Source organism: Podarcis raffonei, chromosome 12 (genome assembly GCF_027172205.1).
Source record: "Podarcis raffonei isolate rPodRaf1 chromosome 12, rPodRaf1.pri, whole genome shotgun sequence".
NCBI lineage: Eukaryota > Metazoa > Chordata > Lepidosauria > Squamata > Lacertidae > Podarcis > Podarcis raffonei.
In genome coordinates, this window is record NC_070613.1 from 51667219 (window position 1) to 51686329 (window position 19111).

Genomic DNA, 19111 nt, shown 5'->3' on the forward strand with positions numbered 1-19111 from the left:
GTTAGGGAAGTTTGAAGAAAGCATGATAATCAAGTTCTGCACGTAGCTGCAAGTAAACCTCTTTACTGATGCAGTTACTAGTGCCTTAAGTCTTTGCTTGCAGCTAAGGACCAGAGCAGCTTTCAACTTTGCAGACAACTGGTTGCTGCCGTTTGAAAAGAACCTCTCATTCTGAAAACTTGGACGGTGTTGCCAGTTAGTTTAAAAGAGGCCAGACTGCTGATAGTTCAAAGAGATAGAAAGTAACTAACCTAAGATTAAACAAGCAATGACCTGGATTGCCCCAGGATAAGTAATTGCATAAATATACCTGAAAATGGTTGAATGCAAACCAATCTATTTGTAAGTTGCAGAAAAACATTCAATGGTCTTAAGAATCAATACATTTTCCTACTTGTGAGCCCATCAACAAAATTAACCTTGTAAAGTTTTCATCTTCATTAAAATTACAGAGACCAAGTTGTTTAACAAATTACAGGCATGCAGAAACACACACTTAAGCTTCTTAATATTCAGCTAATAATGCAAACTCTTTATTAGTAATAATACAGAAAATACAAATACCTTTGTCTTATCTTCATTTTCTCTGTAATACTCTGCTAACTGCTCCTCTCTTTCCTCAATGACATCCTTTAGAGTATCCACTTGATAGATTAAGTTATTTTTCTCATTATCCAGTTGGGCATTAGAAACCATTGCTTTTTTAAATTTCTCTTCAACTTCAGCAAGTGACTCCTAGATACATAATGTAAGACCTTATTAAACTTAATTTTACTCATCGTATTAAACATTAGAAATACATAATACAATTTTGCTAAAGTAGCAAACAGACTTTTGTTTCATATTCCACTGACTTAACTATCTTTAATAAAACCCAATAATAAAACTGCAGAAGTCAAATAAATAGGGACCTATAGAAAAATGTTAATCACATATCTTATTTTTCTCTTATTCTTCTAGCAGAATGCCAGTAACCCAAGCAATTATTTTTTTTACATATGAAAGCCTAAAGAAAAGCATTTACAGAGAGGTAGTTGTGTTAATGCGCTCAGGAAAACAAAAAAAAGTCTTGTGGCACTTTAGACTAACAAATGCACTTCGGTGTAAACCTTTATGAGCTAAAGTCTCAGCTTCAATTTAGTACAGATTACACAGACCTCACAGCACCAAACTTCCGTTCACAGATAACTAAGGACACTATAGTGTATTTCTAATACTAGATGTACCAGTTAAGTAAGACTTCAGCTATTTAACCAAGTAAGTGAGCATTCAATATTATCAGAGCTTTACTGTCAGGAAACGACGTTACTTGCAGATGTTTTTCTACACTTTCCCTGTCCACATGAAAAGTTACAATCCCCTCTAAATAAGCCATTCAACCAGTCTGCTATCAGTTTGGAGATGAAACAGGGTAACTTTTTTTAAAAAAAGAGTTGCTGCTACATACTTTGGATGACCTAGTACATGGAAGTACATAAATTTGTAAATTAAAAGACAATAGTATTTAAACAACCACCTCCAAACTACCTGTCAAGAACCTGTGAATTTACAGCGTTGATGGCAGTGAAGAGGGTAAGGAGGAGTAACATCAAAAGATGACGGATCAGGCAAACAAACTCGAGCATTTTGACAGACAACCTGCAACAACTCCCTCCAAAGGGAAAATGGAGACTGGAGAAAAAAGCAGGAGCAGATCTACTCAAGTCCCGGATAGCATGTAGTATCTTGGAGGAGGAGATTGGGAGTTAAGCTTTTCCTAGCTTCAGAGCTGTATCTTTCCTGCTACACTGCTATTAAATATGTGGGTTTGGGGCTAACAGCATTCGGGGGCAGGGAGGCATTATTTACAACCCTGAGGCCTAAACAGGGCTCCTTTTGCAGGATGATTGGATCCTGAACAGGAGCAACCCACTTGGGGGGTTGAGTTTGCATTTCAACATTATGCTACAGGTCTCACTAGTCATCTGACTATAAATAAGAAGTTTCTAAGGCACTAACAATGTACCGTATTTTTCGCCCTATAGGGCGCACCTAGTGTTTTGTTTTTTGGGGGGGGGGAATAAAGAAAAACAAATTTATTTTCCCCCCCAAGTGTGGGGCTGGGGTGGGGGAAGCCCCCAGAACAGGCTGCTATCCGCAAGCCTTGGGCACGCTGCTCAGCGCACCCCAGGCTTCGGGATGCAGGCTGCTATCCGCAAGCCTAGGGAGCCCGGCGGGAAGTCCCATAGGACGCACACACATTTCCCCTTCATTTTTGGAGGGGAAAAAGTGTGTCCTATAGGGCGAAAAATACAGTAATTTATGGGTGAAGCACAATTATGCCCATCTGCTAGCAAAATGAAACTTGTCATTTCTCGCATCCAGCCCCTGTAGACCCAGATCTGCTTGAGGGCTCCCAATCCACTGGCGCAGATTTGGGGGGAACATGAGGTGTTGGAGGAAGGAGAGAATGGAGAAGCACAATTACACTACACTGGATCTTCAATTGTACCTTTTATATGAAATATTGTAAGATCCCAAAAATGCAATTCACGTCAGCTTTATAGCAGTCTCCATACAATCAGTTCATGTGTACCTTTATTCACTCTCCAAAAAATGGGGAGGGGGGAATACTAGCATACACTCAGGGAACTAGACTTATAAATCAGCCAATTTTTGGAGATGGTATTTCTCCTTCTAAAACATACAGTTATTTTATTTTTACATGCATGCTTTCCTGTGAAGTACAGAACATTAAACTATATTGTGGTGCACTGCAATATTGCCTTCACTTCAAAACCAAATTCTACAAAAGTGCCAAATGAAATGCAGAATAGGACAAGCCCTGCCCCAAAGCATTTTTGCTCTAAACAGACAAGCAGACAGCATGGGAAAGCATGAACAATTATGGCTAAAAGCATCATGTTAGTTCTCTGAACTTTCCTCTTTTGCAAGGTGTGTACACACTATAATTATTTAATGGGTGTATCTATTCAGGGATGACATATTTTTACGTGTGATTAGCTAAAAAGTGGATGGGAAGGGAAGAGAAGAGAAGAATGCAGGTGGGAGGCGAGTAAGGTAGAAAAACTTGCAAAAATACAGTGGAAGGGACTTGCCTGAGTTGGCAAATCAGTGTCATAATTTATTTCAAAACACATAACTAGTCAATGCATTTATGAGGATCAACCAAAATGTCTCAAAACTGATACTACTTTTTATACCGCGGTGGTCAATTTATAGTTTCAGTTACAATACTGCAATCTAATTATGGTGGGTTTTTCACAAGCTCGCTACAATTTTGTGACATTTTGGTTGGTCCTAATAAAGGTATTGCCAACTACATTTTCAGGGTTTTCCCCCTTACAGATGAATGTAGTTACAATTGCTTTTTATAGACATGCTTTATATAGCACCATACAATGAAGCTAGTACAGACAAGGGTAAGGTGTAAAAGAAGATAATTATCTCACCAAGATTAAAAGATAAAAGCAAACAAGTGGATATGCTAGCTATTATATTTACACCTCTTTGGAACCCAACCATTGACTATCAGTTATTCTGCATGAGAGATAATGAAAAACCTTAAGCTGCAATAGGGTTTATATAATAGGCAAAATTTCCAGTTACCTTCACCTTTTGGTTGAAGTTTCCACAATGGCTCACTTTGCACATCACAGTAAACCACAATTAATGGTTTGTTGTGAATGCAGAAATCACTTCCACTTTGCTATTCCCCTAGTGCATATAGGAACAACAAGCCATGATGCCTGGCTCAGTGTTACATCCAAATGGGTGAAACGCGATACTGTAAGTTTGTTTTGCCTAGACACACCACAGTTAGCCAAGGACAAATCCTGGCTTTACCATCATGGTATGTTTTGACTTAAACTACAGCTCTTGGTTCAGATGTAATGCTAAGTCAGGATTTATGGTTTGTTGCTCCTGTTAGGGAGCAGAAGCCAGCAGTGTGTTCATGATAAAATTGTGATATGTAAATGTTGCCATTTATTATCAAGCCATGCAGTAGCTCCTGCAGTAGAGAGGTTCCTGTGTCTAAAGTGGTAACTGGGATGATTGGTTAAAATGGAAAACAGATTTTTACACAAAGTAGTTGTTAAGGTTCACAGAACCAGGGAAAGGGCTCACATTCTATACCAGCTTGTAGAATTATCTTTGAGCTAATTGGCTAGGTTACCAAAAATTCTTTGGCAGTATAGTAAGCATTCTGAGAAGACACTTAGGTTTGACCTTTGTATGTTTTCTAGTGAAAAGGAATTCCATGACTGAGAGGAGGCTCTATAACAGTTTGAAAAGGAGTTGCCTCTGCAATTTTTAATCCAAGCTGGTAATCCACGTGAGGCAAAAAGATATATAGATTATATGTGTCTCAATGGATCATAACAAAGTTTTCTGTGTTTGTTTTTAGCATGCCAAAAAATAAAACAATAAATCGTACTTTTACATGTTTTTACAGTCTATGAAAGTGGGAGTTTAAATAATTATTTCTTGGAATAAATTTCTGGTCCAATATTATTATTTTGAAACTCAGCTATGCCCCCTATCCCTAATCATATTGGTAATATCCAGTTGCTAATTAAAAGAATAAAATGGAACTGCAAATAATACAAAAGCATCTACTAAACTTCCTATATTATTTACTTTAGTGGAACGGAAAGTTCACTGCCTTTTTCACATAACACATTAAACACTTAAACATAAGGGAAAAAATTCATTGGCAGATATATATATTAAAATATGAACCAATTTTTAGTTGGTATGTTAGGCAAGAACTTTTCAAAAGTGAGGTGTTAGTAAAGCTCTGTTAGTGAAACTGGCAAAAACTTAATTGCTGACATATTACCATAGAGAATGCATGCTTGGGAGAAACCCTGCTATACCTTTAGTTCTTTAAGTCCCTGCATGTATCTCCCTTCTACATCTTGTATCTGGTCCTTAAGATCATAGATATCCTGCAGGACATAGGAATGAACCATTGCATAAGAACATTGCAAAGAACTTACTATTGAACTCTGTGCTTAAAGCCCAGAAATTTAGATTAGTGTGTGTTTCACTTGAACAAATTAAATTACTGCTGTATTCTTAATTTTCTAACTTGACTGACATGTGGATTTCTATAAAGCTAAAAAAAATGGGGGAAAATAATGTATAATGTTTGTAAATTGAAATGTTTTATTACCGAAACCTCACGCCCTTAAAGTATCACACAAGCTAATTTCAAACATATAAAAGGCATCACAATCTTATCTTGGATACTATACTGAAAAGATATACCCATTAATATGAACTAAAATCTTTACAGCTAAACAATTACAGCCAGTTCTAAACAGTACAAATAATTCCCTACTTCTTTCACAGACTGCTAAGGGATGGTTAAGAATAAGAAGCCTGATCAATAGGTGATGTTTTAAATGCTAAACTGTTACATTTAGCACTAATTACACAGATGAAATCTCCACAAGCCTGAGCAATGTGCCGGACATGCCTCCCCCTCTTCTTTTCCCATGTAACCAAGAGTAAGACTGCTGCGGAGTTTAGTTTCTTTTTCAAACAGCATTGGCATAGTGTTACGTATAAACCAAAGTGCCTGGTATGTTATTAATTTTATATCCCACATAGTCCCGCAGCAAGCATTTTGTGATCAAAGGAAAATTTAAAAACCCAAACCCCTGATTGCTTTTAAAAAGGTGCTTTGATTCTGTCTTGTAGTCTTATTCTTCCTCTCCAAATGAAGGAGGATAACCTTTTATTTTTAGCCAATCAAAGTCTGCTCACCCGCAATTCACTTAAGGAGGTATCAGGATCCACTAGACTGCTAGTATCTCCACTTCCTCGTCTAGATGAGTTTCCACTCAAAGGAGTCGCTGAATTGCGAGACGCTGGCTAAAGAAAGAAAAACATGGCATGAAAACTCCCATACATTTCAAGATCTTTCCTCAATACACTATGAAGTTCAGATTTCAACATTCAAGTGTCTCCCCACTTATGCACGTTTGAGTTGCGTATGACCGTGTCTATGTGTGGCACCAGGAAATAATTAAATAAATCAAATTAAACTGGAAAGGCGCAAAAATGGCACAAAAAGAGGAAAACTGCAAAAATGGCATGAAAAGAGCAGGAAAACAACTAGCAATCCCAAGAGCCCTTGCAATTGCAAGCCAGATACTTTGAGGTACTGATTTACCCCCCTTGTCGTTGTTTCTGCATTATCCTTCAGTGATGAGGAAGACAGAGAGCCATCACTGCCACCATTCATGCCAGTCTGAGAAGTGCTGTTTGTTTTTTCAAGGGTTTACAGGTGTTTTAGATGGTGTTCCCCACTATACATGATTTCACGTATAGGTGCGGTAAATGGGAACGTAACCCCTGTGTAAATGGGGAGATGCCTGTACCAAAAACTTCTAAATAAGTTTATCAATCTTTTCAAGGAAATAGATTTTCTAAGTTCCCATTGAGTTCAGTCTATCCAAATATCCTTTTTCATCAAACAGCTCTTACAGGAGCAGAACTTATTTTAAAATTATCTTCTTACAAGATACTTTTGTTGGAAGCCACCGATAGTGGCTGGGAAAACCCAGCCAGATGGGCGGGGTATGTATAAATAAATTATTATTATACAACAAATGGGTTATAGATCTGGCATAACGTTATTTGTAATCTTCTCCAGTCTGGTGCCCTTTAGATATTTTGGACTGCAAATCCCATCAGACCCAATGATCACAGCTGAAGTAGATGATCTACACCATGTTCTGTCAAACAAATAGTTGAAAAAGTATAATGAAGACAATCAGCAACACACAGGAGGCTGGAGAATCTCCCGATATCCTACCATGCTTTTTTGAATTGGCATCAATATGCAGACTTTGATATGTTTTAAAGTTGTCCAAATCTCTTTAAACACTCACCCTTGTATACAAGTCAGAATATGGTCTGTCACTCTTTTCTTCCAGCTGAAAAAAAAAGAAAAGTGTTAATATTAAATTTGAACCACTTCTTTGTATTAGAAATCTGAATTACTGGGATCCCTTTTTCATTTGCTGCCAAGGAGTGTGGTGGAGTCTCCTTCTTTGGAGGTCTTTAAGCAGAGGCTTGACAACCATATGTCAGGAGTGCTCTGATGGTGTTTCCTGCTTGGCAGGGGGTTGGACTCAATGGCCCTTGTGGTCTCTTCCAACTCTATGATTCTATGATTCTATGATCCATGTCAACACAAAGCTGAAACAGTATTATACAATGAAAGTTTCCTTCTTCCTTTTCCTCCACCTGAATATTGCATTGGCATTTAACAAAACTTCAGAATCAACAGCTCCGCACAAGGTAGTATCAGCCCTACAAATTAACACAATGCCTTATTGACAACAAGTTGCTTCTTAGGTTAGCCTTTTGTCAAGCCAAGCACAGAAAGTAAATTCGATGAATGTAATTTCAGTAATGGTTGTGTGTTTTTTAAATGAAGTGTATTGACTACTGGAAATTCACTAAGTAATATATTTTAAACATTAAGCTTTATTCATCTGCGAACATTTTTCTCCATTTCTGCTTTCCAAAATAAAAGTTTAGTAGTAAATGGGTTGAGAATAGTTTTTCATTATTTGCAGTTGCCACCAAGACAGACAATATAGACAATGCTATTTCATTTGTAATCTGTTGTACGCATTATAAACAGGAAACATAACTTATGAAAAACTGTTTTGTGGCATATGGTTTTAATTCATGATCCTCTAGTTCAGGGATTGCTAACCCAGCACCCAGAGGCACAATGGCACCTGCAAAAGCCTTCATTCATCAAAAGCCTCAACAGAGACCTCTGACTCTAAGCTTTCGTTTTTAAAAAGGTTTTAACCCTCTTAGAAAGTTATGAAGCAAAACATTATGATTTAGCTCCACAAATTTTCTTCACATGTTCAAATATTTATTATCATTATCAAAAGTTCATTCTTTCCCTGCTTTCTAAAGGAGCCCAGGGCAGCAAATACCATCAGGCAAGTTAACTGAACTATCAAGGCTAGCAGGTATTAATGGCAGGCTGCAAGAATATGTCATTTTCTTGTAACGCTGAGCTGGTCAGGTTGGAATGTCTATTTCTCCACGTCTAGCATGTTATGATGCATTTTGAATGACTGTAGCGACTGCATCTCCGGTTTCTATAGCCAACAGAATGTTAACGGGATCTCAAAGTATTTATCCAATTTCTTGAATTTCTAGGTGCTGGAAACATGGGGAACCAAAATACTAGCTAGCAATTGTAACCAACCACTCAATGTCACTTCATCTCTAAAAATGGCATTTGCAATCAAACTTTCAGTTGTGGAACAAAATCTCCAAAAGAATTAGAATGTGATTTATGGCTTTTGTAAATACCTTTCCAGTGAGCTTACGCAATAGTCAGTCTAATAAATACAAAGAAAGTGGGGTTTTCGTTTTACAGTGGTGGACATCTGGACGAGGTCATTACGACTGAGAGAATGGCTGAGGATAACCAACAAAATGAAATTATCCGTATATACTTATCACTAAATTTGCAGCTAATTCCCAAAATTAGATATACATTACATTCTGAACAAATGAAAACATATTTGCCTTTGCAAACCATCGTTTAGCACAAGAGTTTGAATCATTTGCCCAAAAGCCAGTGTACCTATTTTAGCTGCCTTGGATATTTTATGCAAAGACAGACCAGGATTTAAGAAGGGATGATACTGCAACTCCCATCATTCCTGACCATTGCCCTTGCGGACTGATGGGAGCTGCAGTGTAACATTTGGGGAACCATTGTTCCACATCTGTGATCTGAAGGACCACACACGCACACAAGCCCTCTTAAGCCTCCCACTTCAATGCTTTTCAAAAAGCTGTCACTGAAGTGGCCATTTCATGAATGTCAACTGCTACCAGAAAAGCAGGGGAGGAGAGGGCGAGGGAAGGAGGGGGAGAAGGATGAGAGAGAGAAAGTGAAAGAGAATCAGAAGCACAGTGCACAAAGCTCTCTTGATCCTAGCCAGGATTTACAATTATGTATGAGCAATAGCAGATGCTAGGCCATGACTGGCGAACAATTTATCATCTCACTTTATCGCAGGTATAATGAATCTAACTGATATATGTCTGTCATTTTCTTTGGGGGGAGGTACTAGCAGACGTTCTCTTGCACCATCTGGTTTCCTATGCCAGCTTGATTAAATTAGTCAGAGGATCTGGTTTTTCACTTTCTCAGACAACATCAGTCTTCTCCCAGCTCCTTTAAAGAGGTAGTTTATAAACAAGAGGAAGAACCGGGATTCTTGAGATCAGAAGCAGATCAGAGAATGTCCTTTCTCATTCTAGTCCTTCCCTTCTCATGCACAAATTCACCCTACCAACCTAGCTTTAATCACCATTAAGGAATTAAGCCCTGAGCTCAACCACAATCAATGCTAATCAGGTTTCATTAACAACAATCAGAGTTTCAAGTGCCAAAGTATGGAGTAAACACTTGAGTAAATTATCAGAGTGTTGTGTCAACATTTGCCCTATATATATTATTTTATTCATTCTAAGTACTTTTATGACACCTTTCAGAGCAAAGCCTTCCTAAGGCATCTTAGAAAACATAACTAGTTTAAATACATAACAGGATAATTTAGCTTCATGTACATAGTCGGGGTTCACTGCAGTAGCTGTATCTAGGCACGATGGAGGAGTGCCTAAGTGCTGCTTCCCCTTCCTTTGATGGCAGTTGGTATAGAGGAGGAAGGCTCAGCTGAAGTCACACCTGAGAAGCATAGCCTTGAACTGATGCCTTTATCAATTTTTGGCTAGGATTCACTCCATTAAATACAATGTTGTGTACCTTCTTCCCTACAGAAACCTGTCAAGGGGAGGTGCATGTACCATAATAAATGAAAACCATGTTGCATAGAAGTTTGAATTTACAGAAATCTCTTTAGAGTGTTTTTTTTGTGATCCAAATGCAAATGAACTGACAAGCAAGAACCATACTCTGAACACTATAGTTGAAACTTTTTTTTTGTTTTTAAACCATGCAGTCATTTATAAGGTTGTAATGAATATCATGTATGTCTGTGCCTCAGACAACTTGTCACTGGAATTTGAATATACACAATTATATTCAGTGCCATTAAAAAATTATAGTACTATTTACAAAGGCTTCAAGAAATGTATGTAAATAAGACAATCTACAATTAAGAACAGTTTTGCATGCAGATTTAGACATTGCTATACAGATATTAAAGTTAACACTGTAACATGATCAAGTTAGCTGGAGGTTTCTTTATAAAAGACGAAGACCATGCAAGTTGGATTCTATATTTTAAATAAGTTTTATATATGTAATATTCTGCACTGCTAGCAACATTTTATACTAAAACTAGCAAGCATTACTAGAATATTAATACATTTCCCAAAGAAAAAGGACAGTCATTAGTAAACCTACAGTGATGACATCAGCACATTATCAAACACTCACACTGTTCATGTCTGGAATGCTGACATCATCCAAGTCAGAAACAATGCTTCCCCTACGATTAGAGCGGCTAAAATAATCAGCTGCAGTTTCACTATGATCAGAAAAATCAGTTGACTTTGATGACAAACACAACAGATGGAGAGAAAAATGACAGAATAATACATTTCAGATACACGAAATAAAATGTGGGCATGTTGATCTTATTTGCCAAAATTGTTTTAGATGAGATTTTCCTTTGAAGAGTGAGATCTCTCTCCTTTCTGACTGGGAAAATTTATATTTTATTTTATTTTTATTCTTGTGGTTTTCAAATTCTGTTCTGTGGAACCCAGGGATTTCACACTGAACAACAGCTTAATCACAATCACCAACCGTCTCACAACTCCATGCATTCACATATATTTGTTTCACATGAGATTAACTCCTTATGTAGTTTCAAGCAGATGGCAACCCGAGGACGTTTGGGACGAGAACATGATGGAATTTGATGGTACTATCACATGTATCAATTAATTTTCAATCTCATCGGCTTCAGAATTTTAAAGGATAAAAAGAGAATGGTATCGTTACTGAATCTGGACAGGGTCATAAGCCATCTTTCTCACACACCCTAATAGTTTATATCCTTTCCTTGGGCATCAAACCTATGCCCTTACAAACCTAACCAACTCACATTGCACCTGCTCCAGCATCTATTGGTCCTCCCCACTAGTTTTCAAAACACCTTCCTAGCCTGAAAGAGTAGGGTGGAAGAAGAATATAGTTCTCATTGGAGCAATACATTTAAAGCTTGTATCTCATTGTCACATTCAGCTGCATTTTAAGAATGTTGCTGAGTATCAAACTAGTGTTTTTTGTAAGTATAATCAACAGCAAAATATTTATAAACAATTCATGTTGAGATATTCAGGATTCTAAATTTTATCCTTAAACTAAACATTTAATTGCCTAGGGAAATCAAGTTTTGATTTATCGTGTTTGTCCTCCTTATGCCCTAATAGTCACTGTTTATTTCATACAACCCCCCAGGTTACATCTCCCTTCCCATAATAATTCTTTTTACCCTTGCTCAATGAATAATTTTTAAGCCATACACATACAAATAATAATTTAGTTTGAATTTACTATCACATTTATGTGTGCCTTGAACAGTATTTTTTCAGATTTAGCTACTGCAGACAAACTGAAGAAAAGGGACTAACTCTTAACACATTTACCTTCACTACAAAAAGTCTCTTGTTAGAGAAATAATTATAAGACACATTACAAAAAATGCAGGTTTTGAATCATGTGTTTCCACTACACAGGAATAGTATATTGAATAACTTCATGCCACTGCCATATCAGACACAATCAATTTTTAGATGGATATCACTTTGATATAGGAAGCGTCATGACCCTTTGAGTACAGTTTCATGCCCTAGCCAAAAACCACCAGCTCACAATTAGAAAAGCTCTCTCTCTCCAAAATATTTAAAGTGTTAGATTGTGAAAAGAAAATTAAATTTAAATAAAAATGTGTGGAATATATTTTTGACTAATATATTGAATAGTATAAAAATCTTAGGGAGAATAACATTAAGACTGTGTAAAGATGGGACTTCACACCTCTCATATTAAATATACAACTATTCAAGAAATATGCCAGCATTGCACAGAATTCAGTTCTGTCTGGATGGAGGCCTTGGTCACTATTTAGTAAACATTCTACTACATTCAATGATATCCAACTGAGTTATTTTCAGAGTTGACTCTTTAATATTAATAGACTTCAGTAACTAAAATCTATTAATTTCAAAGGGTCTGCTTTGAGTACAACAATTGGATATAAGCTATTATGTCCAGTCATCTTTGAGACAGGTATTTAAATGACCGGAAATCTACTACGCAGCAAAACTTAACCAACTTATTGCTGTTCAAATAAAAATCATTTACATATGGAAGAGAACTGAACCACTTCTTAAAGCCTGAGTAGAGAGAATTTTGAATACTCTATATGAAGGTAAAACTGATGCCTTTAGTGAAGTTTAGAGGAGGTTGTGAAGGAGTGGTCAATATTAATAATTTTTACTTCAACTTGAATCAAGTTTATCCAGTACTGAGAAAGGCATCTTAACCAAAATATTCCCTTGGGAAATTTATTACTTTAAGATATAGAAGGAAAGTAAATGAACACAGGAGTAACTAGTGTGAAACCTCAGATGTTGTGAAACTACAGTTCCCATTATCCCTGACCACAGGCATCGGTGGCTGAGGCTGTGGGATTTAAAGTTAAACAGCATCTGAAGGGCAGCACATTGGCCAGCCGCAAGCTGATTATTTCCATTCATATCTCACTTCCCATAAAATATCTCAAAGTCATTTCACAATAAACCTCTTTAGGTTTTTGTAAACCACTTTGAGGGTTTTGCTTTGTTTTTGTTGTTTAACAATTAAACAGTATATAAATTTTAATAAAAATAAAAACCATTACAGAGATGGGGTTCCAGCCTGGGTTCAAGAGGATTCTGCAGGTTCTAGAACAGCGGTGGGGAACCCCCCGCCAACAGGCCTAATTAGGTCCCTATTTGACCCATGACACCTGTGACTTGGGCATGCCTTGGCCCAAACATCAGCATGCAATTCAGCCTTAAGAGATAATAAAACAGAACATGACTACTTCCAGCTGATATGAGCACACAACGTGAAGAGTGACACCTAGCCTACTCATCTCACTCTAGGACCTGTGGTACTTCATGCAACAGAGTTCATAAAAGCAGACCAAAAAGCACAACCAGACAGCCCTGCTCACCACACTATCCCTCCTGCCTCGAACAGCACGATCAGAGGATGCAATGCTCCCTGCTTCATCATCTGTAAACTATAAAGTTCAAAGACAAGTAATTAACTAATTTACTGTTGGATAAACGTTTGTTTGGATTAAGCAACATTCAGTGTTAATGACTCATATGCATACTAAAATGTGCAAACCAATGCAACATGCTGAGGGAAAAAAATGGTATTTTCATGCTGACTTGAGGACACTGCCATTGACAGCGAAATGCTCGTCTTTGGGACAAGTGGGAAGGCATGTGGAGGGTAGCATAAGGATCTAAGGGGGAGTGAAGCAGTGCAACGCTGTGCAAACAGCAGAATCACAGCCAGTGGGAGCTGAACTACACCATTTTCGAGTAAAGCACAAGTTTTGCCCACAGAATCTCCATCTGCTTTTATTTTCACTGATAGGAATACAGCATATGAAAAATATTTGCTCAGAACACAAATAAAAAGTGGAAGGGTTAATTTGGGGACATGTTTTGCTAATCGTGTTCCCTACTTCTATGGCCCAAGTCACCGAGAATTAAGTACAGTAAGTCATAAAGATTAAAACTAATTCACATTTTCAATATAAGTAATCTGCCTTTTGAAATCCAAAGTAGGATTCATAATAAAGCTCTCAGAATCATGAACTCCAAAGATCATCAAGCTTGACACAGTAATTCGAAACGACCAAAATACTGGAAGGCCCCAGTGATTCACTTCTGCCTGACAAAGTGGAAAGTCACAGATAGTGTAAATTGTTGACAATTAAACACTTTGGTCATGATCTTTCCATGCACAGATGTTGCATCCAGGCATAGACAGATTCCAATTAGATATAATGGGAAGCCAGAGCATTAGAAGGATTATGAAGCCCTAACACGCTTTCCATATTCTCATCTAGTCCTCCCTACACAAGGGGTGGGGAACCACTGGTCATGGAGCCTACTAAGACCCACCAGGCCTTCTCATTTCGGCCATGCCACAGCCACCTGTACTACACTTGACAACATATATTACATCAGTTGTGGAGCAAGTAAGTTATGAGATGGGGGGGGGGGTGCAAGCACATGCTGATTGTCAGGGCTTCAAAAGTACAGCCGAGCTTTCTGTAAGCATCAACAATCGGCTGTTTGTCAGTGAGTGAAGACAGTTGTGCACCGGCAACTATCAGCTGATTGTTGGGGCCTTCAAAGTGCAGTCCAGAAAATAAGCTTGGGTCAGATTTACTAAGCCAAACTTTGAATCCACTTCTCTGCAAAGAGTAGCATTTCCCCCTCTGTAGACTTCAGAAGGGCTGTCTCCCTACAAGTCTGATCAGCAGGTATAGCAGCCCCTTCAAATTTTGACATCAATCACCTGACATCATTATGTCAAAAGTGGTGGTCCCACTCAGCTGTCAAAGTTGGCCTACAGAGGAGTGGGCCTGGCAGGATCTAGTTTCTTATTCCTGCCCTACACTGACAAAGGGACAGTGCTTAACTGAGAGGCTGAAATGTTCTTTCTGGTTACCACAGATCTCCTAGCAAACAGACTGAAGAACTAAGAGGATACAGGTAGAAGACATGGTAGGCTGTGTCGGCTTCAACAGTTGTACTGAAACACATTAAACTGTGCTCTTCCTCCCCGACCCCCCATAGCATTATGGTAATTCTGAGAGGCACCCTGCTGAGGTATATGAATTTTTCATATTCCACATTCAAAGACATAATATACAGAACTAAATAATAATATAAAATCACTGAATGACAGCCAGAAAAAAGCCCTTATATTTCTGATTAACCTTTTAATATCTTGCTTCTGTCAAGTCAATTAAACTCCACAACCCATGCATTTACGAGTAAGGTGATTCACACAAATGGTTAAAGAGAAGAGCATTAGTTAAAGTTGAAAAACTTTTAATGCGTGCAGAAAACTTCTCACCACTGGACTACTTCGTGCTGAACTTGCTCTTGAAGAGTAACAACTGTATTCTGAAGGCTAAAAACAAGGTTGCAAAGGGAAGGAAAATATTTGGTTTTTCAGCTGCTTATCTTCACAGAAAAGTATTTTGTAAAAAACCAAAAGAAAGCCCTGCACACTTACTGTACGATAACTATATGGGTTATAGAATCCATCACCACTTAACGATGCCTAAAGAACAGAGAAAATGGTATTTGTATTTACAGTATTGCAGAATAATGAAGTGTATTCATGTGGCCTATAAGCATTGCTGCTATGCAGACAAACATCACCAGTAGTACACATGCTTCCTTCACTAAAAACTGTATTTTTCTGAAGTATAATATTATTAAATTCTAACCCTGCAAGCACATTTAAAATATTGCTTGGAATATTTACTATATGGTAGCAATAATATTTCCATGTTCTTTTGACATATACAATGGAATAGGTTATTTCTTTCAACTTCCATTTTTCAAGGGTTCTTGCCAGCCCAAAGCTATAAAGTTCTAAGCACTGCTGCAAATATAGGAATTGGTTGTTGTAGTTTTAAGCAAGAAATCATCCAGTTAATCCACCTTCAGAGATGCAATTGTTCTAACCTAACCCACCATTGTAAAACAGCACAAATACCTAAAGCATCTATCCACTTGCTGAAAACCTCTGAAGATTCTGCAGCCAAAAGCAGCTTTTTCTACAAAGTTTGTGAATTTAATATACAAGCTCAAGCACTAGCAATCTGTTTCCCATGCAATGTCAAAGTTTACCAATAACCAGAAGCTTGTCTGATTTTTAAGAAGCAGAAACACTGTAGATTTCATGCCGCGCTACAGAAAAATAGCACTAGGGTTTGATCTTTTCTTCTGTGGTTCCTTCACAACTGCAGGCAACTCTCAGCTTACATGGGGTTAGGTTCCAGAGATAGCACATACAGCCAAAACACATTGGGTTCAATGGCAGATAGGACTGCCAAAGTCTTTTTCTCTGGGTGCCTGTCTCCTTTCTGCCCCTTTTATTTTTATTTTTTGCCACATGCATAAAGCTAAATGTGCACAAGCTAAATGAGCATAAGTTCAAGTTACCTGTACTGGTCTTTAAATGAGAGGAATATTCCTCATTACAACCAGGGCAGCTTAATTTTCTCTAACACCTTCCTATTATCTTCAGTTTACTACTTGCCTCCAGAAAGGCAGGCAGTACAGCAGAGAGGTTTGATACTCCAGAATTCCATGACCCATGGCATTGCTTGTTTTAAGCAATATACTCCACATGGTTTGGATGCAGCCACATGGAGCAAGTGGATGTAAGTTGACAGAAGCAAATTTTCTGGCAATGATTTGCAGAAATACATTTTTCAGCATTTCACTCCCACTCCAGTCAACTACCTTAGGCCATACAAGATTTTTCCCAGTTGTTTGCGCCTCTCCTTTCTTCATCATCCTGTTTCTCATGTTGCACATTTTTATTACTTTCCCTACTCCTCTGACAGCAACCAGGTACAGAAATCTAGCAAATGAAGCATTTTCCATTTATTTTCATCCCCCAAAAGCCTTCACTTCTTACATTTATGAATAACAGTTTTCCTTTAGAGGCACTGGAGAGGTCCAGTTAAAAAAAACCTTTGGCAATTCTACTAGTTGTATAATATTTTTATCAGATACTTATTTTTCAGTCTATTTTCTCCTCTCTCTCTTTTTTTGGCTACCCTGCATTCCTAACTGTTAACTTGCTTAATCCTGAAACTTCCTGGTGTGCTTTACAGTCCTCGGTCTTTTGACCTTATCCATACAGTTTCTCAAATGCCTATGTGAAGGATATTAACCTGACTGATCTTGAGTTTCAGCTCAAAAGCAGGATTGATGCTGACAATTATCCATAGCAGACAGAATGTTAGTAAATGCTCCACATAACAGCAGATAATTACTAGGGAAGGCTTGTTCACTGTTTCAGCCACAATATATTTTAGTGTTTTTCAATTCAATTCAAAATCCTTTATTAGGCATATCACACCTCACATTAACAAACAAACATCATATACAGACTGTATAAAATACGGGCTCAGCGAACACAATTTATCCCAGTCCTATTCTTAACTCCAAAAAATAAATCGATGTACATACATTGAACCTTCTAAAATAAATTCTTGGTGGGTAGAGCTCTTTGCTTTGTAAGATACAAATTTTCACATTATTTTAATACAATGTCCAGGATTGATGTCTATGTGATGGTTGTCTAGAGTTAACTTTTTTTATGAACCCAAATGAACTGAAATGGCTGGTATATATGCACTGATCATAGCTGAGACCTCTGTGTATTTGCAGGACAACTACTATCATGTACAATTTGCCACTGACAGAAAGGCATGATCTGAGATTTGAAAACCTACACTGCACACAAGCTTTTCCTTCCTTCAATATGATTTTCAGATATTCTCCATCCTAATATTCTTGCACGCTTAACCTAATGTTTTCTGGAAAAGTACACACAATGTTTTCAAGCCAAAGTACCCACAGAATGCAAGCTTAAAACAACCATGCAGATCTGCATACGAACCAAACTGGCACTTCTTATCAAACCAGTGTTTACATCTGGAGACACCTATAGAGGAGAGCATTGGTTTTAGATTTACAGAACCTTATAATTCCTAAATGTAGACTATTCTATCACACACTACTAACCCTGTAATTCTTAGTTGTTGCCAAAGGATCACTGTATAGAGAAGATGACTGTGACAAAAATAAGACATTGTATTACATTTAATACCATACAAATGAAACATTGTTCATAAAATGCATGTTAGTATTTTCATAAAGTGACAAAATAAAGTTAAAGGGAATTCAAAACTAGCAGGATGTCATCAGACCAAACATTCCATTAGTCTCCACTTTTTAATTTAATGAATTTTCAGCACAAATAGCTTTAGAATGGTTACCCAGAATTCCAAAATTTGTCAACTGCACTGTGGCAACATATACATTAGTTAAAAACAGTTACATCAGAAAAGGTTTAGTGGACACAAGCCAGAAATCAACCGCCTAGCATTACTTCTAACCCGTAATTTGATTCTCATAGCAATAATGTATGTAAAACAAAAGAGAGCAGTAGATTTGGAAATCACATGCGTCCTCAAAATTGAGTTGTTAATCCAAACACCAAAAATCAAGCAGGGCTTTTCTGTTAGACTAGAGCATGGCAGCTAACACTGCAATAACTCATGTCTAAATAAGATTGTTTAGTAAAATAAAACAAAATAATTCACACAAACCCGAGGATGGTAGGTAGAAAGTGGTTTGCTATGCCTAAGGCTGCTGTAGTTTCGTTGGTCATGGTAAAATCCACTCTGCCAAAAATATATTACAAAGTTGAAAAAAGTATTCAAACTCAAACATGTAAGGAAATATTGGTATTTACTGGAGTATTCAAGTCATATGATAAGTTGTGGTGCTCTGAAGCACCAATATATATTGAATTTTGGATGAGCAAGCAGCTGTTTATATATCAACGTGCTCTATGTCACACAATGAGCCTCATACTGTACAGTTTTTAGGGCCAGATGCCTTTACCAAATGAAAGCAGCTAAATGTTTATATTGGACTGTACTATTATTATCCCCTTTTTAAAAGAGTGGACTAGAATGATATCCACTTGTGTCCCCTCCACTAAAGTTGGGCATCTGACAGAAAAATGGGGAAGCTGGCAATTTCCCCTTCCCCTCATGCTCAACCACCATACCTCCCTAAATCTGTTCTGGAGGGGTTTGGGAACTTGTCAAAAACTGCCTCCCTCTTCATTTGCTGATGGACGTCTTATTTTTTAAATTATTATTAAATTTCTATACTGCCCTTCATCCAAGAAGCACAGGGCAGTTTGCAATATAGAAACAAAAAAGCAAACAAACAAACTATA

General features: G+C 37.5%; 1 protein-coding gene across 36 annotated transcripts in view; it reads right to left on the minus strand.

Annotated features, from left to right (window-relative positions):
* Positions 1-19111, minus strand: part of LRRFIP2 (LRR binding FLII interacting protein 2) — a 51981-nt gene that overhangs the window by 14321 nt on the left and 18549 nt on the right. For 13 of the 36 annotated variants that reach the window (XM_053410372.1, XM_053410368.1, XM_053410358.1 and 10 more), the window contains 11 exons: positions 18471-18545; positions 17884-17931; positions 17759-17803; positions 15350-15397; positions 15188-15244; positions 13257-13325; positions 10466-10579; positions 6906-6950; positions 5776-5883; positions 4881-4952; positions 565-735 (listed from right to left, as the gene is read on the minus strand). In XM_053410372.1, the coding sequence (XP_053266347.1) occupies positions 565-735; positions 4881-4952; positions 5776-5883; positions 6906-6950; positions 10466-10579; positions 13257-13325; positions 15188-15244; positions 15350-15397; positions 17759-17803; positions 17884-17931; positions 18471-18545 (852 nt within the window). The remainder of the gene's footprint in view (positions 1-564; positions 736-4880; positions 4953-5775; positions 5884-6905; positions 6951-10465; positions 10580-13256; positions 13326-15187; positions 15245-15349; positions 15398-17758; positions 17804-17883; positions 17932-18470; positions 18546-19111) is intronic. The other 23 variants (XM_053410373.1, XM_053410362.1, XM_053410365.1 and 20 more) reach the window with 11 other exon arrangements.